Source organism: Xiphias gladius, chromosome 11 (genome assembly GCF_016859285.1).
Source record: "Xiphias gladius isolate SHS-SW01 ecotype Sanya breed wild chromosome 11, ASM1685928v1, whole genome shotgun sequence".
Lineage (NCBI taxonomy): Eukaryota > Metazoa > Chordata > Actinopteri > Istiophoriformes > Xiphiidae > Xiphias > Xiphias gladius.
The window spans coordinates 12,439,345-12,463,939 of record NC_053410.1 but is presented as its reverse complement, the minus strand read 5'-3'; the positions used below and the strand labels follow the sequence as shown (position 1 = coordinate 12,463,939).

At 42.1% G+C, this 24,595-nt stretch overlaps 2 protein-coding genes and 1 long non-coding RNA gene across 7 annotated transcripts in view; 1 reads left to right on the top strand and 2 right to left on the bottom strand.

The window, feature by feature from the left end:
• The window catches only part of lrmda (leucine rich melanocyte differentiation associated), a 204,719-nt gene extending 202,438 nt beyond the window's left edge, over nucleotides 1-2,281 (bottom strand). The window contains exons 1-2 of one of the 5 annotated variants that reach the window (XM_040139947.1): nucleotides 2,009-2,281; nucleotides 386-486 (exon numbers count right to left, since the gene is read on the bottom strand). In XM_040139947.1, coding sequence (XP_039995881.1) covers nucleotides 386-486; nucleotides 2,009-2,029 — 122 coding nt within the window. In that variant the 5' untranslated portion in view covers nucleotides 2,030-2,281. Of the gene's footprint in view, nucleotides 1-385; nucleotides 487-1,034; nucleotides 1,548-1,771; nucleotides 1,908-2,008 lie in introns of those variants that run through there. The other 4 variants (XM_040139944.1, XM_040139946.1, XM_040139942.1 and 1 more) reach the window with 4 other exon arrangements.
• Nucleotides 2,282-6,371: 4,090 nt separating this feature from the next.
• On the bottom strand, nucleotides 6,372-8,059 carry LOC120796818. Its single transcript, XR_005708424.1, has 3 exons — nucleotides 7,861-8,059; nucleotides 6,934-7,137; nucleotides 6,372-6,830 (listed from the first exon to the last, which is right to left on the bottom strand). It is a non-coding gene; the product is annotated as an uncharacterized LOC120796818 (long non-coding RNA).
• A 1,128-nt stretch (nucleotides 8,060-9,187) lies between these two features.
• Nucleotides 9,188-11,883, top strand: LOC120796096 (zinc finger protein 503). The gene is made up of 2 exons (XM_040138458.1): nucleotides 9,188-9,530; nucleotides 9,928-11,883. The coding sequence occupies exons 1-2, from the start codon at nucleotides 9,276-9,278 to the stop codon at nucleotides 11,356-11,358; spliced, it is 1,686 nt and encodes a 561-aa protein (XP_039994392.1). The 5' UTR covers nucleotides 9,188-9,275; the 3' UTR covers nucleotides 11,359-11,883.
• Nucleotides 11,884-24,595: the final 12,712 nt, after the last annotated feature.

The window sequence follows — 24,595 nt, the reverse complement described above, 5'->3', positions numbered from 1 at the left end:
TAACCATCATCTCCTTCCTTTTACTTGCCAGATCAACTATACTAGGCCTGCTGTTGATATGGCAGCCCCCTTGAAGCAGCTGCCATGAGGTGTTCCTTCATGTCCTGACAGAGGAATCTTTTCTTCTATTTGCCCCGAATTAGCATGTCATATTTATCGATCACACCTTTCATCTTGCCCCAGGGTGACACCAGCCCAGCACTATCACTCATTCAGCTCTTTGTCGGCCAGAGTGTTTTGACCACCTACAGACCGAGGGCACACATTCAATTGCACCTGATGTTCCAGATGCATGTCTCCTAGTAACAGACTGAGAGAGAGAGAGAGAGAGAGAGAGACAGAGACAGACAGCATAGGCATCCAGGTGATTACATATGTCACCTACCTGAGCTGATTGAAGCTCAGATCAAGCCTTCTCGCAATGTGGCCATACGTGTCTCCAAGGAAGTCTGGAATGTCCTTACAGTCATGTCCGATGTAGGAAATCTTTAAGAATAACAAGAATAATAACAATAATAAAACAGAGATAACCGCGAGATAAGTAGCAATGATACAATAGCAGCCCTGATCTGAGCACAGCAAAATATTATTGATTCACACCCCAACTTTAAAACAATATTGATTTGGCACCATCATTTGATTTGACTTTGAATGATATAGGGTGCTACATAATGTAGCGGCTAACCCCGAAGTGAGGACATATCACTGTTGCCAACAAGAGCCCATGCTATTAATTTTGCAAGGAGATAATAATTTCTTTATACTGCATACTACTTCAACCGGTTTCCCTGCACTAAGTACACGTTATGACATGATGGTACTCTATTATTTTCTCCAGGGAAGTTGTAGGAGGAACTGCGGGGCTGAAAGTCACGACTGTAACTTTAGCTAGTGTCACATGACACCGGTGATAGCGAAGAAATAAGCAAAAGCCGTCCACATGCAGCACCGGTACACAACGGCCACGGGATAAAGAACCGCTTGAGTCCGCGGCGGGCAAAGTCCGACCGAAGCAGTTTCCAAAACAAACTTACTTGAGTCCCATTCAAAGCGACCAACGACTCGTTGTGTGCCATAACTTTCTCCTGAGGTTGACAGCCAAGTGTTTCTTGGTTTGTTTTGTTTGTTTTGTTTTTTTTGTTTTGTTTTGTTTTTTTTAAGATAAGCTATCTGAGTTGATAGCCCGGGTCCTGCTCACGTAGGGAAGCCGTCGCGGTCAACATTAAACGGCGCCGTTGGGAGGATGCAGCGTCAGTCCGGCTACCTTGGAGATCTTCTGGCGCTTTCCAATTGACTTTACAGTTTCCGCGTGCCGTTTTGAATCAGCTGACCCGCTGATATGCGGAAGCACGCGGTCACTGTTTGTTACGGATCAAATCTCGGCGCTGCCGAGTGTCTCCTGGTGAACGGGGCAGTTTCACGTTTCCCCCCCCCTTTCCCTTCAGCGTCTGTCTTCGTCCGGGTGAAAACAGCTCCACGTTTTCGAGGAAGTCCAAATTAAGTCGTTCAAACAAAGTGGACGGCTGACGGGTAGGGCAACCCGCAGCGGTTCAAAGGCGTCAAGAACAAGAACGACACCTGTTTTTACACGGGGGGGGGGGGGGTAGGAGGAGTCGTGATAAAAATGCCTTGTATCTTTGATAAATTCTAAGATTAATCAAGATTCAATTAGGATAAATTCAGTGCCCCCAAATGACCCATGTTGGTGTAAGTAGCTACCTTGGCCCAGTTAGCAGAGTTAAGCGCTGCTGCTTTTTACTTGGGGGTTTACCTGAGACATACTTGCCAAACTGATCCGGCGATGCAAATTTTCGGTGCGGCTTGTTGAACTAGACCTGCCTGTACGCGTGCACAAACAGCCTCTTCCTAGCTTCGTTCTACCGCTAGGACACGATGGTCCCGGTGCTGCCCCTCTTGAGACCATGTCTGTAAAACGACGCCTACATTAGCTCGGTTTAGAAGGTCGGTTCGGTCAAATCACAAAAAAACTAACAGGCTTCTCCCTTACTCTTGTTGTAGAGCTAGCCATGGCGACAGCTCTGGGTTTTATTTACCCAGGTTTTCGAGATTCCCCGTCTTGTCTCTTTTGGCACCACGATGCTGTGAACTTTTACTGGAACTACTTTTTACTAAAGAAGTACTCCCTATTAAAACTGCTGTGACAACTGTTATGTGGCTTACTCAGTGTAGCCTGGGGCATTTTATCTCTGGAGGCCTGTGTTCAGCCATCATGGTTACACTGCAATTAACACTTGTTGGCTCCACTTAACACTTAACCGTGATGTGTAACATACATCATCTTGCTTACTAGTTCTAAGGTTAACATAATACCAAAGGTTTGTGACTTCATGTTTGTGATCGTTTTTGGCCCAGACCCCATCACAAGAACAAATAGAGGCGATAGTTTTGGTTTAATGCTACAACGCAAGGGTGTGAGACAAAACGATACGTGTAGTCATCTGCAGTGCAGTTAACTGTGGAAGTAAGAGTAAAATCCTTATTGCCTATGAACTCATGTTCCTGGACTGAGACCTTTCAATCTGTCCATAGTTTGGGATTATAAAATTTAAGCCTTAATCGCCCCGAGAGGCATTTCAATTTTGAATGCAAAATGAAATGATGTATATGGGTAGATACACACACGGGGACACAAACTGCCTCATTAATGGTGGAAGACATTGGCAGGCGTGATCTAGGCTTTAACCTTACCTTGGCTACTCCTCAGCACAATAATGATGGTTTTATATCACTATGGTGCATGGGCAACAGGTAGGATTAACCCACAGTAATCTAATCATCCATAGGCTGACGCATACCGTGGAACTACTGCAGGTAAACGTCGGTGGTTTACCTGCCGTAGTTTACCTGTTGCTTCTGACTACCATTGCTGGCTTGTAATATACACACTTGTGCAACAGTGTAACATAAAGAAAAAGATTATGACTTTTCAAACACTGTAAAGAAGAGGTGATGGTATATAAATATCTAAGCATGTTTATCGATACAGTTTGCACTTTCTATAATCTTGCTTCAACTTGTGTGTCTTGGTCTCCTAAGATTATACTAATTGATAGTATAGACTGGGTTTTTGTGAGCCTTCTTGTCCTGAATGTAAATTTTGTTAATAATATCATGTATCCGTATGTCTGTATGTATAAAAATAAAAAATTAAAAAAAATTCCTAATAACCCGAATTCAAATGAAGTATGTGTCTCTAAATTCCTGACTTTAGAGCAAACTGGATAAAGATATAATGGCACTGGGTGATCATTAAATCACTTATATGGGGTTGAGGGCAATAGCCAAATTGTAATTGAAACATTATTACATCCACTGGACTCTAACTTATCTTTCTATCCAGATTTTGACCCTGCTGCCATATCCAGTGAGGCAAGGCAAATCTTCATTTATGAAGGTTTTGTATGCTGAAGGTCTGCCAATTGACATAAAAACATGAGAGGTGGTGACAGTATCGTTTTATTAAACCTTTGAAATAAAATGAATTTTGGGCTCAGATAAAATATGAAAACCACCGCTTTCCTTTTCCACACTGAATTAGCGTCGAAGGTGGGACTTTTTTGCATACAAACATTTATATTTCTTTTACTAGAGCAATATAAGTGTAAACAAACCTTCACAACTTCCCATTAACCATATGGCTCATGTTTATTTCCCAGTGAGTAGCAACTGTGTGTAGCTTTGTGGGTCAGCTAGGAGCGCTTTGTACCGTAGGCCTGTGATGTGCCACTTTCTTATGTGTTCGCCTGCTTGATTCTCAGTCGTGTCTGCTACCGGTTCTAACACTGCCTACCGACTTTGATTTTTGCTGTCGTTATTGAGGATGGATGCATTGGGGGTTACTCTCCCCACCGACAGGACAGGGACTATGCAATCCTGTCATAGCTATTTCATTATGACACATATCAGGTAATGTATGTTTTGCGACAAAGCCCAACAAACCAACCACTGTGTGATGATTAAATGACTGAGAGAGAGATCTGATGGTGACAAGAATACCATTACTTTTTTCATAACTGAAGTACGGGCCTCAGTCCCCAAACTGTTACGCTCATTGCTTCGTTTCTGTACGTGTCACTCTCCCCTGAAAGCATGCGCCCAGGCGGACGCCGCAGCCGAGCACTGAAGCAGCTCGCGCCCCCGCTAAGCTCGTCCCTCTCCATTTGAGAGCTGCGCTAATGAGTTAAAAAAAAAAAAAAAAAGAAAGAAAGAAAAAGAGCTGCCTGCGTGGGGCACAACCTGCCCACTCTGACGGGCCGACCGAGGCGCCAAGTTGAGGGGGTCTGAGAGCCCGGGAGCGCCGAGCCGCTCCGCTGCCTCGCTGCGTCTCACGTGACGTCACGTGGGACCTCCCATACGCGGAACCGCCCGCGCGCTCCCGGCTGCCCGCTCCGGGGAGGGAGCGACAGGGTCTGCGTGGCTCCGGTCTCCACCGTGCCGCTTGCGGTGCTTCACTGTTGACAGAATGCAATAGGCGGCTGTGTTTGAGTGATGCAAAATAGATTCTTTTAGACAGAAGGACTACGCTGTTGTTGTTAATGTTGTTACAGTGTTATTGTTTTTTTTATTATTATTCTTTTAACTCTCATGTTTTGCATCGGAGCTTATTAGGCAATGCTTCCAGGTAATGTCGCGCCACGGACTTTCCTGTAAACCTGTCCTTCCTCCAGGGAGTTTTAAAACAATCTTTTCTACTTAATGCATGCGATTGAATGGTTTTAATACTCTCCTGTGCAGCCTGCATCTTCTGTTTTTTTTCTATTTCTGCGACTTGGAGACTATGTGCGTCTATTAAAAAAAAAAAAAAAAAGCACACGCTCATTGCTGGAATATAACCTCAAAGTAAATAATAGAGTGGAAATGGACTAAAATAAAATTAATAACTTAATGTTAACATTGAGAATAGCCTCAGAAATGTGTGTGTGTAAGAAATATGCAGTTTCTTTAGATTTAGGTAAAAAGTGAGAGTGCGATCAGAAAAGTTGTTTAATTGTATATTTTCTGTTTTATACGGCTACATAAATTACCCCATAGGATTGAATTTTTTTTGTTCTTCGTGGCATAACAAGAAGTCGGCCCAGCACATGGCTCACAGTAATCCTGCAAGTCTAACATATTTCCTCACGAGATGTAAATAGTTGTATTTGCATGCGGACAGTTATTCACAAACATGTCAGTGTTATGAAATATATATAGGGATATTAAAACTTTCTATTTAAATATCATGAATTATGGTCGCAAAAAAGTCTTCCCATTTAAGGGGAATGCCGAGTATTTTGGTGTCTGGTGCAGAAGCCCATTCGTCATACGGACAATAAAGAGGGATTTCGCCTGACAGTGAAAATTTATGGTTGCCCTTCTTTGCCCTAATAACTCACATATTGTGTCACGGACAGACAGCCCTTGCAGAAAACAGCAAGCCTGTTATCAATCACACATCTTTGCATATTGTGAAACGTCCCCCCCACCGCCCCCGCCCCCCAACCCCCCTTTTTTTTTTTTTCTATTTCTGCGACTTGGAGACTATGTGCGTCTATTAAAAAAAAAAAAAAAAAGCACACGCTCATTGCTGGAATATAACCTCAAAGTAAATAATAGAGTGGAAATGGACTAAAATAAAATTAATAACTTAATGTTAACATTGAGAATAGCCTCAGAAATGTGTGTGTGTAAGAAATATGCAGTTTCTTTAGATTTAGGTAAAAAGTGAGAGTGCGATCAGAAAAGTTGTTTAATTGTATATTTTCTGTTTTATACGGCTACATAAATTACCCCATAGGATTGAATTTTTTTTGTTCTTCGTGGCATAACAAGAAGTCGGCCCAGCACATGGCTCACAGTAATCCTGCAAGTCTAACATATTTCCTCACGAGATGTAAATAGTTGTATTTGCATGCGGACAGTTATTCACAAACATGTCAGTGTTATGAAATATATATAGGGATATTAAAACTTTCTATTTAAATATCATGAATTATGGTCGCAAAAAAGTCTTCCCATTTAAGGGGAATGCCGAGTATTTTGGTGTCTGGTGCAGAAGCCCATTCGTCATACGGACAATAAAGAGGGATTTCGCCTGACAGTGAAAATTTATGGTTGCCCTTCTTTGCCCTAATAACTCACATATTGTGTCACGGACAGACAGCCCTTGCAGAAAACAGCAAGCCTGTTATCAATCACACATCTTTGCATATTGTGAAACGTCCCCCCCACCGCCCCCGCCCCCCAACCCCCTTTTTTTTTTTCTACCAGAGAAAAACACTGAAAACATTTGGAGGCATAGTGGCTCCGCTCATTTGGACTTTCTCCCATTAAACCATGAGAAAAACGGTTGGCTTTTTTTTTTTTAAAGTTACTGTTTATATTACGAGACATCTCAAGATAATGACTTGTGCCTTCATAAAGAATACAAGTATTGCTTGTTTTTATTGATTCATACACAGTTTACTAAGCTTTAAGTCATGCTGACCACTGTGGGCCTATAAGCTGATTCAAGGTCTCAACTATGAGATGAAACTGGTCTCTCTCTTTTTCTTTTTTTTTTAACTGTTTGCTGAGAAGTGTGTTTTTACTCTTGTGTGTTGGATTTAATTGTCAAAATGTTTCCGTGCATTCTGCTTTTTACCATGTGGAGAAGATGTTTCTTTTTCTTTTCTTTTATTCACTCTAGCCTTCGTCCCAGATTGTATTTGCAGCAGATTGTGGACTCCAACACACTTCGCGTTTGTAGTTAGTTCTTATATTTTTCAGGGAAAACATATTTTTTGCCCCCTTGGCTGTCCACTCCAGGTTTTCTTGCTCTCCAAGTTGACCTGTCAAGCAGATTACCACAGAAAGAGATTAATGGCAGAGGCGGGTTGCAATAATAATCGTTTTGTTTGATGTGACAACTTTGATAGGCGTTGATTTACTTACAAACTGATAGGCTTTTAATTGAGCGCCCCAATCCCGATTGAGATGAAAGGAAAACCGCATTGAAAAGCTGCCCGATTGCCCTGGAGCCTCAATACTGATTAGCCATCTCAGCGGTGAATAGTTCAAGGCATTTTAAACTTCTTTTCTCAGCGGCCTGACAGACCATTTCTCTTCTTTTCTTTCTCCCAGTCCGCTTTTCTACATCTTAAAGAAAATAAATCATTTTCATTGTATGTAAATAAAATCGAGCTGACATCAATACAACATGTCTGGATTTCTTTTTTGTACCCTCTCTTTGTTATTGCTGTTGCCGATGACAGTGTGCCCGAGGCAGATGACAGGTCTTAACAGCACAATGGCAGATGCGTTTAGCCAAAATGGACAGGGCTCTGTTTTGAAAGACCGTGGCGTTTCACCGGGTTGTTGCACATCGTAATTTTTTGATTGAATGTTTACCCATGCAGATTGTTTAACCTTAAACTTATTCCGGAAGGATGGGCTACATCAAATATAGTAGATAATGAAAATATAAATTATTAATTTGTCCCTTTTGACTTTCTCTTTTTTCCCCTCGATTTTTAATTTTTTTTAATTTGAAAACTTCTTTTTTAATTTGTTGACGACGTGCGTTTTTTTTGTTTTTTTTCTGGCACCGGTGTTTTTCCTAAGGCTTCTCGCTAACACCATAATCGGCCGACTATAGCCGGAGCACTTTAGCACCTTTGAGCACAGGCAGCCCACTCCATGGAATATGGGAGCTGGACTGTCTGCGGGCGATTATAAAGTCTCGTCCTGCGCGCCGGCCAACCTCGAGGTGTTTGCTGAGGAACTCCAAAAGTTACAGACTTACTAAACCGAGAGAGTGGATATGTAGTTCAATCCACGGCTCTCCTATACACCCCCCCCCACACACACACACACACACACCCCCACATTGTCCGGACTGGGGATGTCGGCGATTGTCGATGCGTCTAAAAAATTAAATCGTAACTCGCGGATCGATTTATTCCCTCTGAAAACTTGGTGTCTCTCGCAGAACGTCTCTCTCTCCCCATTTGTTCTCTCCCCGCAGTCACACTGGCATGTAATCAGCCACAATAGCTGACATAAATCAAGCGGCGGATTGACAGCGTCTGACAAACAACTGATTGATTGCGGTGGAGCAGAATTGACACTTGACGGAGGGGTGGAGATAGAAATAGAAGGGCGGTGTATATTATACTGAAAACATGTGACATTCACATCCCTCCATCACTACATTGGTCTATTCCTGTCAACGCTTGTCTGTTAAGGGAATTCAAGCCGAAGCGGTTGGTTTTATGTTTGCCAGTGGAGACCCAAAAAAAAAAAAAAGTCCCAGTGGTGGATTCGCGCACACTCTTGCGAGTCTCCCGGGTCACACGCCGCTGGAGAGTAACGAGACACTTGTTAAAGTGACGGCAGAGTTCTGAATAACATATTTCCGCTCAAATACGTTAAAAATAAGTATCCTCGTAGGTATTTTAATGGCAATCAAGCCACGCGAGATATGTGACGGTAAGCACAGAAAACGGTACAGGACCGTGCCACCACGACGTACGTGTTTTAATACGAGACTCGGGTGAACATTTATGTGCTATTGATGAGAGAAATGTGATTGTCATGAGTGTCGTCCGACTTGCCGTCCCGCACACACAACTCGGTGATCTCTTTCATAATGGATCAAATGAAAGTGTTAAAGTGAGGAAATTGTGTCTTAGAATCTGAAGACCGGAGCTATATGCTTCATCTATCCTATTTTTTTTATTTTTATTTAATGACATTATTGCATTTATTAGCCATTAGAGCCCCCGTCGCCCCGCATCTCGAATAGTGTAAGCGTTCACGGTAACCAAAACATTAAAGCCTGTCTCCTCCCCCCCGAGCTGTCAAAATAGAGGCGCTTACAAAGAGGAGAACGTCACATCCCCTTGACCCTCCAATCACCTCGGGGTCCCATTTGATTGGAAGGCGGCAAAGGCTTTAATCTCGGACTAATTCAGCTGCTTTTGAAGTGAAAATTTTCTACCAGTTCGTACTTCGGGAGTACAGAGCGAGGAGCTGCAGACAGACGCACGCAAGGCGCAGCGCTCATGGTGCAAGACGCAGCCACGGATCTGCGATAACCTCGCACGGTCTCCTTCCAGCTGCCGCGCCTTGCTCCTTTTACTACCAGGATTACATATTATTGAACCATTTTACGATTCTTTTTTTTTTCTTTTTTTTCCCCGAGAGTGAGAGAGAGAGAGGGGGCTCGATGCTTTTGTGATATTCTTAATGAATCTGATGAAAGCATCGCCGTTTCATTTCCTGACAATTGGGACATGATCACGTCGCCCTCGGCGTCTGCCCTGAAAAATAGTGATATTTGTGTAGCCTGGGAAAGCAGCAGTTCTCGGAGTAGCAGCTCAGCGAGCACCAACAAGCCCGTTCTCCACTCCGCGCCTCCGTCTGATCCACTACGGCAAGCAAACCGACTTCCCATCAAGGTTTTGAAAATGCTTACCGCGCGGTCGGGACACATTTTGCACCCGGAGTACCTGCAGCCTCTGCCTTCTACCCCGGTCAGTCCCATAGAGGTAAGGAGGACCTTTGAAATACTCGTGTCAGTGTGATTACGATGTGATGTACTTTGGTTAGTGGTGTTTTTTTTGTTTTTTTTTTTGCGTGAAAAACGTTTGGGAGCCTACTGCTGTTGCCCCGTAAGATGTGCCGCCCAACTGTGATCCCAGTGCTTAAACCAGTTGTGTGTAGTATAAAGCCTCGCAGCTTGTTTTTAGAATCAGCCGTGGTAACGGAAGAGCCGTGCGTAATTGCCACACAGCCTGTACGTTTCCGCTTGGAAAATGTCAGGAAATATCAACATTAGACGGCTGTGCGTTTTGTAATCATATAAGAAAGCGATCGATGTGCGTTTAAGAATAATTTATCAACAGCTATTTAATCTTTTTTTTTTTTTTTTTTTTTTTGTTGCAGCTAGATGCCAAGAAAAGTCCGTTGGCTCTGCTGGCGCAGACCTGCTCCCAAATCGGCAAACCGGACCCACCGCCCTCCTCCAAATTATCCTCCGTGACACCGAACGGATCTAGTGAGAAGGAATCTAAATCCGGTCCTTTGAAGCTGAGTGACATCGGCGTGGATGACAAATCGAGCTTCAAACCTTATTCTAAACCTTCAGACAAGAAGGACTCGTCCTCGGGCGTCTCGGGCGGGGAGAAGTCCGGTTTCCGAGTGCCGAGCGCCACCTGCCAGCCGTTCACGCCGAGGACGGGCAGCCCCAACTCCAGCACTTCGGCCTCCCCTATGCCGTCAGAGGGGAAATGTGGGGACAGGGATGAAAAGAAAGATTCTGATTGTAGTAAAAATGGCACTACGGACGGGTCTGGCACCACTAGCCACAGTAGGATAAGCGTGAGTTGTGGTGGAATTAACGTGGAGGTCAACCAACACCAGGAGACGACGCCTGGCACTAAAACCACCTCCTCGTCGGAGTCCTCATCTGTCACTTCCGTATCCTCCGCATCCGTTCTCGGGTCAGGACTCGTGGCGCCGGTTTCTCCCTACAAACCGGGGCAGACAGTTTTCCCTTTGCCTCCTGCTGGCATGACCTACCCCGGTAGCCTGGCTGGGGCCTATGCCGGTTACCCTCAACACTTCCTGCCCCACGGAGGGAGCTTGGTAAACGCACAGCTGGCTAGTTCACTGGGCTGCAGCAAGGCCGGATCCAGTCCTCTGGCTGGGGCTTCGCCACCGTCCATCATGTCAGCCAGCCTGTGCAGAGACCCTTACTGCCTCAGTTACCATTGTGCCAGTCACTTAGCGGGCGCAGCCAGTGCTTCCTGCACGCACGACTCTGCAGCTGCAGCGGCCGCTAACGCCCTCAAGTCCAGCTACCCACTAATGTACCCGACACACCCCATACACAGCGTTCATTCCTCGGCGCCCTCATTTAGCGGACACCCCCTCTACCCATACGGTTTCATGCTCCCCAACGACCCTCTCCCCCACGTTTGTAATTGGGTGTCGGCAAATGGACCGTGCGACAAGCGTTTCTCCACCTCGGAAGAACTCCTGAATCACCTGAGGACACACACTGCTTTTACCGGGGCCGAGAAGTTGATATCCGGTTATCCCGGGTCCTCGTCGCTGGCCAGCGCCGCGGCAGCGGCCATGGCTTGCCATATGCACATGCCACCGTCAGGAGCCCCCGGGAGCCCCGGGACTTTGGCTCTACGGAGCCCGCATCACGCGTTAGGACTCAGCAGCCGCTACCATCCGTACTCCAAAAGTCCCCTGCCGACCCCCGGCGCCCCCGTTCCCGTCCCCGCAGCCACCGGCCCTTACTACTCCCCTTACGCACTGTATGGCCAGAGACTCACCACAGCATCGGCGCTTGGATACCAGTGAGGAAAGAGCGGACTCTGAGAAGTTTATAGTACTAAGAATGCAAATATAAAGACTTTTATATTAACAGCGCTAAACTTATGGGCGGGATCCGTGGAACTTCAACTGTATTTATTTATATGTCGGCTTAAAAGCAGGCGTTAATAGCTGCAAATGGAAAAATATTTGAGCAACTCAAAAAGTGCATTATGTTGAAACTGAACTCTATAGGTAAAGTGAAAACACACACATGTTAGAGTACTAATTCAAGTAGGGATCTTCATTTCGATGTTAATTTGAAAATTGCTATGATTGTATTTGTTCTTATTTAATGTCTGATTGAGAAGAAAATAATTTACATGCATGTTTGTTTCTTAAAACTTCAAAAATTGTCCACATTTTAAATTGCCGTTATTTTTCAGGTGTACACCTTGGAAAGAGAATTGGTATTTTTTTGTATGTATTCTGGAAAAAAAAATAAGAAACAATTCTGTTCCATATCTCTGTGTGCCTCATTTTCTCAAGTGTTAACATTATTCACTGTGAAACAATACGCAAATTTATTTTCCACTGGCATTTTTTTTTTTTTTTTAAACTGGCCTGTTAAATTCTAAGAAAATCGCATTCGATCATTTCAGCGCCACAGGCCTATAGCTTTTCCAGGCTGTCATACTTTTTTTTTTTTTTTTAAGTGAATTGCTGTCAACTGAGGACACATTTAGACTATTTGCTCATATAATCTTTCTTTTCCTTCCATCTTTCTTTCTATTTGTGCCAAATGATCGAGAAGCTTTAAAAGTTTACTTTAATCAGAGCACACTTTAAAAGTTTAAATGAAATGCAACTTGAATGAGGGAGGTAATATTGTGAGTGTGTGTGTGTGTGTGTGTGTGTGTGTGTGTGTGTGTGTGTGTGTGTGTGTGTGTGCACAGAGTTAAACGGGCTTTATAAAGTGAATTTGTATGAGAGAATTTAATTTGCTGGTGTTTGAGATTGAGATGGATTTTTTTTTTTTTTTTTTTTACAAGCCTTGTAGATTTAGATGCTACTTTGCTACTAATCTGCGTCAGGAGTAAATTTGTGAAATATGTCAGGAAAAAAAATGTTCGGCGAGGAAAGCTGATTTTCTTTTTCTGTGGTTTTTAAAATCACGGGCGCAGTTACGTATTTTAACTTGCTAAATTAAAAAAAAAAAAAAAAAAAATCAATTTTACAACCCCACGAGAAAGACGGACGTTGGGTTGAATATTTGCTGGCTTCCAGGTGTAATGCACTAGAATTTTTACGAGCGTTTTCGACTAGTGTGTCTTTGTGTTGTGTTTTGTTTTAACTTATTTATGACTCAGCTGTGGGCTGAGGGCAAGACTCCGCCGCCGCAGCGGGTCGAGATTTCGACGTGGAGGCCATTAACTGGTTTATGTATAAAGTTAGTATGGGCTACTTTTGATTGGATGATCATTACCTGGATGCCATTATTTCATTTGCATTTGATAATCTCATCCACCTGTAAATCTAATGTACAAAGCACTCCATTTGTTATTAAAAAAAAAAAAGAAAAAGAAAAAAGATCTGACTTGTGGAAAGTTGTGGGATTTTCATGCAGATACAAACACTCACAACTCGTGGTTTGAATTTGCAAAGACCAGGCGCATATTGAAATCCTAGTCATATTTTTAAAAAATACAACTGACATGCCACGTGAATAATTCAGAAATTTTCAATGATGTATTTTTAAAAATATTTTTTTTCTTGCACTGACAATGAAACGAACCCGGATTGCTGTAGCTGATTTCGTTTACGACCCTCGTGAACAAAATCAGCTGCGTGTTCGAGCTTTATCGCCTTTTAATATATAGAAAAGTTGACAGATCAGAGGCGGTGCGTGCGTAGATAATTGAGCTCACACAGCCACAATTAATTATCCATAGGGGTTTTAAGTCAGCATAACTGTATCTTTCCCTATACCTTTGCTGTCATCGACTCTGAACAGCATTGACGTTTGTCTTTCAGTTCTTTCGGGCATACTTTTGACCCAGCTGTTTTACAGTTATTAATATTTACTCAGAACACCTCCTCAGCTATGCTGTCCCTTGTCTATCGCAGTCAGACGAAACAAGCTCCTCCCATGGCATGTATAAGGCCCACACGCGCTCTAAACTGATGTAATGACGGTGAAAGGGAGCAATTTCCATTTTTACCCACATCATGGTGGCTGTGCTCGGAGGTCCCCGGTGGAAAGCAATTTATCATGTGCCCCCCCCCCCCCCCTCCCCGGCCCTGTCACTGGAGGAACAGGCAGGCACATGTGTGCATGAATTACCAACCCTCCCACCTACCCAGCCCTCCCCCTCACCGAGGAGATTTGACACAGAGGAGAGAGAACATGGGGGATTAGCGTATGCAAAGAGTATTAAAGTGCATATTCACTTTGTCCATCAGGACCTGAAAGTCCTTATGCGCGCATGGAGCTCTGCAGAACAGACGTGTACATCAAACCACATCATAATGTTACATTTAGGGATTCGATCATTTACATAGTTTTAGATAAACAGTGACATTAAGTGGACCCTGCTTATAAACCTGCTCATTATGATTTTATGGATTCAACGGGGATCTTACTTACCATATTAGGTAATGGTCTGGTGAGGGTCCCGAGGGGCCACACAGGTCAGCGAGCTGAAGTTTAAGGGAGGTGTGGTGCCTGGTCTGGCAAAGTGAACATTAACAGTGTCAGGTCAAGGATTTTTACATGGGTTCAGAGCCTTTCCGCATTAAAACTGGTCTGAATTTGAAACTGCAAATATTGCGCTGTGGAGGCAAAAACTTTACTCTATGACTTTAAGGGTTTAGGGAGTTGTCACTTTAAAGACAATTTTGGAGAGGTTGTAACTCATAGTCTTATTAAAGAAGATATTAAGTTATACATATTCTTAACATTATAAAGGGAATCTTTCCATTCCTTAATGAAGACAATTGCTCATTCCTCTGCCTCAGAGTTTTGCTCTTGCCTGTTTTGCTGAATGGATGTTCTCAAAAATGTACATCACTGTTAACCAGCTAATCTGCATCAAACAGCACAAAACACATTCACTAAATAATTTTAAAAAATGTAAAAGGTATTTTAAAAAACACATTGTTCTTCTTTAGATTCCTGGTCATGACCTAAAGCGGCCATTTTGGATTCTTGGGACATACTTTCATCCTCAGAGAGAGAGAGAGACAGACATTGCAGGAAACCTCGCAAGACATCTGGCAAAGTGGGGAGTCCAGGACGTGACTCACGCACCTAACCCCATATTCAGCCCAACCGAATTACCACCACTGAAGCTGTCATTAGTGGGTGTGTGGCACAATATAAAGACATGCCGTCGTCTGCAGTGGCAAGTCTATAGTTTAGGTAACAGCTGTGTCAATAAGGGGAAGCTGCTATAATGTTCAACCCCATGCCAGACATAAGTCAAAGAGCGATTATAATCTTTTATGTATGCGTGGTTGTTTTTATCAGGCTGCAGTTACAATATTATAGCTCTCAGTGATGGGAAAAAGAGACCTATCAATACTGGCATTGTTTGCAGTGTTTACTTAATGGGCACTTGATATTTCTTACTTGCAATTATGTTTTACAAGTATAGATTGCTACTTTTCAAATACATTTTGATTATACATCTATTTCTCAGATACCACGGAGAATGGCCTCTGTTTGGGACCATATCAGCCTTCATGTGTATCTACGACTGTACATTACATATACCAATTTCTCAAATATGCCTCCGCACTCCAGTTGTAGTAAAAGGTGTCATCGTTGCCGGAATGCCCGACTGTCATTATCTCAGTGTGTGATTTATGGTAATACGGGCTGTTGAGGTGCCCACAGCTTTGTGACTGTAGTAATGAAGCCATAAAGTGAGCAGCATGAAACAAAGCAGGTACTCCGTGGTCGTAAACAGATCCACTGCTTCAGGCAAATCGGTACTAAATCTGCCTGTTATCCAGGAGATTAAAAAAATCAACATTGTTGCTGGTCACGTGTCTTATCCATCAACGTTAAAGCACCCTTTTCTGACAAATTGATCCTAGAATGCAGTCCCCAACTGAGAGCTGTAATAGAGGTAATTTGGTTCTCAAAATCTGTGCCAATGCAGACAGGAATCCCTCCCAGCTCTTCTACATGTGGTTACCCTCCTCATTGATTTACAAATGTAAAGTGCTCATCCAGGTGATGCGAGAGAAGTGGCAGTGTTGATCTATCTGTGCCACTCAGATCTCTAACCAGTGAGACACTTTCTTGTGCTTAGACAGCCTAATTGAGGTCATTTCTGCCTGCTTTGGGATCTACGGTGCGCTGGGGTGTTTTAGTGTTCAGATAATTTGCCCATTTTCTGATCCTGACAAAGAATATTTTATGGAAATGCACCCTTATTCCAGGCACCTTAATGGAGTATGTTGGAGTAGTATGCAAGCTGATGAGGTTGTTGTCTGTCACTGATAAATGTAAAAAGCAGAGAAAATGTCAGGGATGGGCTTGGCTCCAAAGGGCTCTTCGACTTCGTTTGAAATCAGCAATTCCTAAGCACTGTGTCTTCAGGGTGTTACGACACACAATCAGGAGGGTATTCTAATTGTTTGAAGCTGTGTGAATACAGTACAGGACATCTTAGAGCATGTGTCTTTGTGTGTAGCCACCCAGTGGACTATTAAAGACAGAGTCATCCAACTTAATTTGAGATAAAGGCATTTTCTTTCCAAGTTTTTTTTTGACAGGTTGAGGTTTCAGTCCACCACATAATTGCTGTCTTCTGCTGTCCTCTCCCTTCTTTGGGTAAATCCTGATGGCGTGTCACCGGCCCTACATGACAGTATGAGTACACGATGTCATTTCCATGGGTGTGGGCCACCAATTACCATGAGTCCCATGCTTACTAACTACATAAACCCAGGTCTGGATGCAGATATAATGATAAGCAATACTCTTGCTTTTGATGTCTCTTCCAAGGAATGGCCACAACTTACACTCCTGGGAAAAAAACATCAACTAACTATGTGATTACTTTATATAAAACAAAGGTAAAGTTGTTTATGTTATTGGATAGACAGGTCTGGTCATTCCAGGTGGAGTCATTCAGCCAGTCATTCCCAGATAATACTGATGGAATGATCATTCCGTTCTGTTTAAATGTTCAATTTTCTTACCTAGCGATTGATACAATGCAAACAAAAAGCTCAAGAATAACATCTTTTACAAAATGTATCTTATTTTCTTTATTTTCATTATCTGTCAACTGGTAAGATGTACCATACTGTATCCCACCTGACTGTTTGAAATATTAAGCTCATGCAGTAAAAAAAAAAAGAATAAATAACCTGATGATGATAAATCAATAAAACTGGTTTTGAAATAAAATATTGCACTTGCACAAATGGCATTAAAAATTACCACATGAAAATGAAATGATGCAAATTACAATGAACATACATTGAAATATAGAGTTAATGTAAGGAACAATTATTTAATTATAAATAATTTATAATGAATAAATAACACTGAGATGGTTGCAAGTAAGATGTGAAACGAGTGTCGTTTCCATTTGTTAAGGGAAACTAATTTTTACCTGGCATCATCTGACAGGACTTGTCTTTCACACTTAAGCAGAAATAACAAACACATGAAATATACCCAGAGCCTTCTTGCTAATATCTCAAAATCTTTGCATACTAGTACAATAATAGTTAGCTTGAGGACAAAATGAGCATCTTAGTGACTGTGCTCTGCATGAAAGCTAATGAAATGCAGATTTGTACATGTTGTTTTATGACACTTGCTATACTGAATGTTATGAGTTCTCCGCAAACACTAAAACAGTTCACACCGCCCTCAAGGAAACCCAGTAATATTTTTGAAACATTAGCCAACAGCTAATAGTCTACATGCTATCACATAACTTTTAAAGGAAAAATCTACTCCTAAATGTATTATTACTGGTGTGCCATGTATTGCTTGGGGTATGTTTCGATGGAGAATTTTTTTCTGAGATAAATACATTCTAAATACTATTTACGCCACCACCAGTGAATAACAGTGCCACAACATGTGGTGGCTTTGAGTGAGGGTGTTTAGTATTTGGCTTTTTGACCTTTTTCTGTAGTGGAAAATCTTGCTCCGTAGCTGTTGTCGTTGCTTTATCCACCTACGCATAAAAACTAAAGGCTGGATGCAGAAAACGCAGGAACATTCTAAAAAGGATTTTCAGGGAAAATCACAAACTGAAGTGGGCTTAGATTGAGTCAAGTTGAAGGGAAGTGGATACAACCAAAACTTACGTTACACAACTGCATCACATTTCTGGCACTGGTGCCCATTGGGTCCAGCACATAGGGGGGTGGGCTGAGCTGCTAACTTTCCCTCCCCTTTTATGTTGTCAAAATTTCCTCATCAGACTGCAAATCAAAATCTTTTGCTTTCTGACACACTGCTCTTATTTATCATTTTGTCTTGAGAGTTGATCTACCCAACCTGAGCCTGATGGATCCTGACAAAACATTGTGTGTTAATCTGTCATATTGACTTGCCATGGCAGGAAAAGGTCAGGCCATGAGAGTGAGCCAGCGTTGCACATTACCTGGACCCTGGAATCAGCTCACCTAAATGGGATGCAGTCTTTTTTTAAATGTTATCAATTACACCTGTGGATTTCCTCCTACGACATGCCCAAATTTCTGCTGTGAAAAAAGGTCTATTATCAACATTAAATGATAGGCTAACTCAGCTTACGTTAGGATATTTGCTAGCTAGCTAACACCACTATCCAGTGGAGGTACATGGCAAATATAACCGAGTAAGACAGTCAGCTTGGTACAGATATCATATCAAAGTCGACAAAAGCTTGCACTAGCTCCACATAGTTCCCTTTATTGACAAAGCTGCTAGTCGACTCGCTGTGGCCCCTGGAATGCCTACCCCTTGCAGCCGAGATACAGAACAGCAACAATCAGTCTCTTTAGTATTGCACAGTTATTGTCCACCTGTTTTTTACGCCTTGTCATGCTTATTGCAGCCGCTTCATCCAGTGCCTCGTTTATCCTTACTCATCCAAAAAGTTTGAGTTTGAGTTCAGGTGAAATATTACTTTTGAACTTTGAATGCCTCTCTATCGCCCGTGAGAGGTTTGTGAGATCAACGACTCCTGTTGTTCTCCATGGGTTGCTCAAGAAACTTGAGAGGCAAGGTCAGCAGAAAAGAAAGTTTTGCTTTGCACTTGCTGTTAGCCTTTCAGTTCTAGTATAGTTCCCATCATAAAAAAAACCTAGCTTTTTCCCATAGGTCTCCCCTGAGTCAGGTCCAGTTTCGGGGTAGGTCTACCGTTCAACTCAAAAGCAATTTTAGTAATCTAATTTTTTTTACAAGAAACTCCAATACCAGATCTCCATCCAGTCTGCAAACTTGCTAACTGCCAGCCAGTGCTACGTGTAGTTGGCCAGCTGGTTGGAGATCAGTGCAGGCAGTTTTTTTATGATGACGATAGGGATTTAGTTGGTGAGAAGGCAGGTTCATCCTGGCCTCCCTTGTTTTTTTTGTTTTTTTTTAATGATGAATTGAACATTCAGTGTTGAGATCGGTCAAGCCTGGCCTCAATCTGATTGGCTAAAACTTTTACTTTTAATTTTAATTTTTCTCTAAGGGAGGACAGTCAAAGGTGGCCTCCTTTGAGCGGGAGCATTTCACTGATGTGGACAGAGCAGAGGACATCAGCTACACGTCGTAATGCACCGTGCACGCAGTGGAAGAGGGTTGCGGTTTTGCTTGCTACACCAGCTAAGGAAAAAAAGTAGAATGGAATATTTCGATAAGAAGGGAAATGGCAAAACCCAGTAAAAGACACAGCTGTGGGAATAATACATTTTGTTTTCTTTATTAGAATATATTTATGGGGATGCCAGGCTTCCTTTGGCCTCAGAGAGAAACCGCCACTGCCACTATCTTAAACACATCAAGGTAAGATCAGTTCTTGATTATGCTAGATGACCTTGCTGAAATTCCTCCCTCTAGATACAAAAGGCGACTACATTTGGAACAAAGAAACACAATATCTGTATTATAACAATACTTATATGGAATAAGTTAAAGAAGGACACACAGTAAGTAAACATGGTTATATTTTGCCTCCACTTTACCACTGAGCAGAATGCCCCACCTCAGAAGACATTTTCGGAGAGACAGAATCAGTTGCAAACCTGTAAAGCACCATGTGGGGGCATTAATAGTTCTTTGTATAATGGTGGTACTCCATAGAACTATTATCCAATTTAAGGAACCACTGAAGACCCAGAACTTTCTGTATATAAAAAAAGGAAGTGCACAATCCACTGTGATATTCTCCAGAGTTTCCTGGTTGGAGCCAAGTGTGAAAAACAGCAATATATAACACTTACGTGATTTATGAGAGCTATATTTATCACGTTGATATAAACTATTCAACTATTACCAGCCTCCACATTACTCCAGCAATTCATTCATGTCAGTGAACCAAACAATTCCCTCCCCTCTACACCGGCAACCCCAAACCAAACTACTTCTCCCTGCCTATGCCCAGATGACTTTGAATAGAGACTTCTCCAAGGAAATAATAGGAGAAGGGGACATTTCTCAGCTCATCCACATGCAGTAAGTGATGATGCTGCGATGTATCACACATTGATCTGAGGCATTCGAAGGAGCCGAGCGTATTAAGAAGGGAGCACAGTAGACTAATGGGCCTGACTGGGAGACAAATTGGACCAGACATACAGCAACACAGCCCCAGGAAATATGGTGGCTCACATCACTTTTATTGCTTTAATGCATTTTAGTGTTAACTGTGAAACTGAACCTCAAATTACCTACGATCCATTTGTTTTTTCCCTTTTTTGTCGTCCTCCACCCTGCAGAAGGTATAGTGAAAACATTATAGGTGGCCATATGCTGAACAAGCAGGTTTCTCTATTTTTCTTTTGAAGTAAGACTTTTATTGAAAATAGTAAGCCATTTTACTGTGTAAAACGTGAAGTCTTAGAAAAATCAAGAAAGGCTCTTTTGTATTTCTTTCCAGATATTATGAATATAGGGACATTATGCCACTGCAAAAAGGAAAAATGTAGCAGATTAAACAATATAACAACCACATATTTTTTAGGTGATTACATTTGCAAGAAACTAAACAAGTTAAAGAATAAACAATAAAAAAATAGCTATTAATCATATTTTAGTACTAGTAGTAGCTCTAGTACATGTTCTCATGTTTTATTTAGAGCTAACCAATTTCGTCATTAAAATATGTTACTCCATTACGTTAACAGACTTTTACAGTGCTGCAATGTACAAGTTAAGTCATGCAGTTGTGGGCACACACCAGAGCCCTGATGCTGAGGGGTCTCAAGCTGGTAATAAGACTGTATGTGGAAAATATCCCCTTGTAAGAGCACCATCTACATCTGTCCGAATGTGCCATGCCCTGAGACAGATAAAGAAGACCTTTGGTGTCTATCTTCATTTCCTGTGGCTGGTCAGATATTCTGAGAGTGAGCTGGACATTGCAGCTCAGCTGCAGACCACATGGCACAGAGTCTATCTGTAAGAAGTTACCTGTGTTGTCTGAAGCAGTGTACATAGTAACACGTTGTGAAGTGAAGTTGATGGGAGCAAAGCTGCTGCAATGGAAGGCCAGGAAACACCTCTTTGTTATTTCTGATTATTTATTTTTGACTTAATTTGGTTGTAACTGACTGCAGGGAGGGGACTCAAAATAACAAGCTTAAAAACTAATCCACATATACTGTATAATGCACAGAATTTAAACAGCAAAGATTTATGTGTGATTCTTGACATACCCCAGAGTTTATATTAAGTTCAACTGTTTCATGTGACAAGAAATTCTCCCTACTCTGTGACTTGAGGTTACAGAGCTTTTTGAGAGCCATCAGTGTTGTGACAGTCATATGCTGAATAGTCGGACAGTGCATGAGTAAGCTGGAAGTCACACAAAACACAGGAGCCTGCAGAGTGTTTCTGATGTGGAAGTCTGTAATAGTTAATTTTCTTTAAGATGGAAGCTGGCAAATGCAAGTTATCAACCTTTAGGGCTTTAAATATGATGAGAGAAGAAGCACACATTACGTACACATGCACACATGCCGCACACCCAAGGAGTCAATCAAAAAATAAACAGATGAAATCTACTGAAAATTTGAAGATAGAAAAACTGTCACAAAGATGATTCTCACCACAAAGAAAGCAGGAAAGACAAGTGAAGGGATCTTTTGAAACCTTAGGTAAATAAGAGTAGTCAGGCGTTGAACATCCAGGTAATAACTGATGTTATGACTTGGCATTTGCTCTGACACGCATTTGAGACAGGAACATTAAAAGATATCCACCATTTGACAGGTATCACAGTTCCCCCAGGCAAGAAGGATTCTCATTTTGATGAGTGTGTCAGTCACAGTGAAGCCTGTCAACAAGCCAGATCTCAAGCACTGACGTTCAGGAATAACTCTTGCCTCAGAAATTACAAATGGAATATTTGAATAACTGTGTGAAGGAAGACTGATTATGGCTAAACTACAAAATGTTAGTTTGGGGTGTTGAGGCTTTAGCATTTCTGAAAATACAAATTTCGGCAAAGCTTTCCTAACGTAACAATTTCTGCAACAAAATGCTTTAAGTCAGTATTCTGTTCATCATATGTTTCAGACTGAAAATAGTTTTCCATTTACGATGCACTGGAGAGTTTTTCTGCTTGTCTTGTCCCTTGAAATAACAACGCAGATAAGCACTGATTTGAAACATAACATAACTCACCGCTTCCAGTGTACAGAAGCTCAATAGTCAGCAGAGTCCAATTGTACAAATTCCCAAAATGGATCATTTCATAATCAACCTCAATGAATTAGTCGTGACTGAAGTTGACGGGGCTGTGGAGAGATGGTAGACGACACGGGGTTTTAAATACCATTCTCAGCGCCATGTGTGAATAGTTGCTCTGTATGCATTTTTCACTCCAGCAAGTGCCATGTTCACTATATGACACTCACACTGATTTACTACCCTCTCCCAGCTAAATAATTTAGAGGATATGGCTCTCTGTGCTTTTAATGGTTGTTGTATAGACCTGCTTGCCTTTAAAATGTTCCACAGGCAAGCAGCCATGTGTGTGGATGGATGTGAGACCTCTCAGCACTGATTAATAAGCTGCTCAGTACTTCACTGCAAACAGGGCGCCATGAAACACTGTATAACGAGAAGCAGCCAAAGTACAGCTGAATGTCTTATGTGCGTTGTAGGCGTTTGTGAATAGGCCTCGATCCAGGACTCAACAGGTAACACGAATGATCTGATGTAATGCTTGTAAGAGAAATAGATGTTTCAGATTTTGACCTGTTATTTAGCCTCAGTTCACGTGGGAGCCCTATTATGAAACATGAGTGGGTCTGTATTTTGGCAAATATTTGTGTTTGTCGGTCTAAATGCCAGTTCAAAGAAACACACCGTCAGCACTTTGTGGGTGACCAGTCTGCAAACAAAGCCGAAGGGTATTATTCATTGGCATGTCATTTAAACTTGATTTCGTGGATGACGCCAATCAAAAGGCATTGTTCTTTTAAATATTATTCTCTGTTAATGTTTAATGTCTCTGGCAGTCAGTTGAATTTTGAGCATATTCTTGTGGAAAGGAGACTTGATATCCAAACGATTAATCATCCGAGCGTTTACCTTAGAGCACCTGTTGATTATGTGCTCTGATAAGAATTGAGCCACCCAGTTTTTTAATGACTGTACACGTGTTCCACTCACAACTGCTAATGGCATTAATTTCATCTACCTTTAAACCAGTGTGCTTTCGCTTAAGAGTAAGTTATAGGTGTTTTGGGGCGTCTGGTGAAAATTAATTTTACTGCATTTAAAATTCTCCAAAATTATCTAATGTACAGGGCGTATCAGAATGATGGTTGTAGCACACAGACTGCAGACTTTTATACTATTCAGCAGTAAATCAGTGGCAGAGATTTTACCTTTTGGGAGTCGGGGAGAAGAAACTTCACTTGCTGCAAAGTCTATGGCCTAATGTGTGTCTACCTGGGGTTCTGTGACATGAAAATGTTTGAGAACCACTGCTTTAGACAGTCCAAAACTGCAGGGAGGCAGCCAGCATTTTCCAGTTCAGAGCTCAACGCAGCCCGGCATGGTTTCGACAGGTTGAGTGCCTGCATGCTTTCACTCTGAAACGATAGAACAATATCCCCTTGTTCCTGGCAAAAAGAAAGGGAATCAACGTGACAGCTGTGAACAAATATGAAGATGATGGGGCAGTCAGCCATGTGAGATGCAAAATGCTTTTCTTTCTCCTTAAATCTCGAGAACTTAAAAGCTGTGATTGCTAATTTGATCCACGAGCTGTGTGATACACTGTCTCATGGCGAAGTGCTCCAATGACTGTCAGTGTGTTGTTAGGAGTTAGAGATGATCACATTCGTGGACAGAGACTACATAACTCATCACTACTACTAACTTCCCTGTAAGCTTCCTCTCAGATATGAAGACAACCAGAAAACGACTTTTAATTAATAACAATTATCATTACAACACCCAATCATCCATTCAATCATATGTGGATCACTCCTGCATGGGCACAGTCACTAATGGGGAAACAAGCTCTTTATTTCTATCCATAACATAAATGTCAACAAACAGTAATTGTGTACATCGCTTTGACTCTATTTGGCTGAAATACACATGAAAACCCAAGAGAAAGCTGCAGCCTTTCTACACATCGCAGAGCCAGCACACAGTTGTCCCCGTATTTTCTGTGTGCTATTTAATGGTTCATCCATCTCATCTGTTCAGCTAAACGTGCTTGTTGAAAACTATCTGAGCCCAGGCTCTGCTACAGATTTAATTACTATACACACTGTATACTGTGAGCTTTTAGCCGTTCTGGTAGCGGAGTCTCTTTGGAGTGAAACCTGGCTGTTGGCCACAAAAAGTCTATCGTTTGAGAATCACATGGTTAGTGGTGCTTCCTACGGCTATATTTATGTACTCTAACTGTATCCCCTTTCATCGAAACCCTAAGCAGTGGGTTATTTGTCTCCATAAGAGAGTGCCATTTACAAGCAGCCATGCTGGGGTGGGACCCTAACCAGAGGACTTGTTAATAGCACACATCCACTTCTCACCCAATGCTGTCCAGAACAAACCAACATACACTGAGAGAGATGTCAGAATCCATTT

Coding starts and splice junctions, on each gene's coding strand:
- LOC120796096 (XM_040138458.1), top strand. CDS start 9,276: ATGATCACGTCGCCCTCGGCGTCTGCCCTGAAAAATAGTGATATTTGT. Junction 9,531..9,927: donor CCCCGGTCAGTCCCATAGAG/GTAAGGAGGACC, acceptor TTTTTGTTGCAG/CTAGATGCCAAGAAAAGTCC.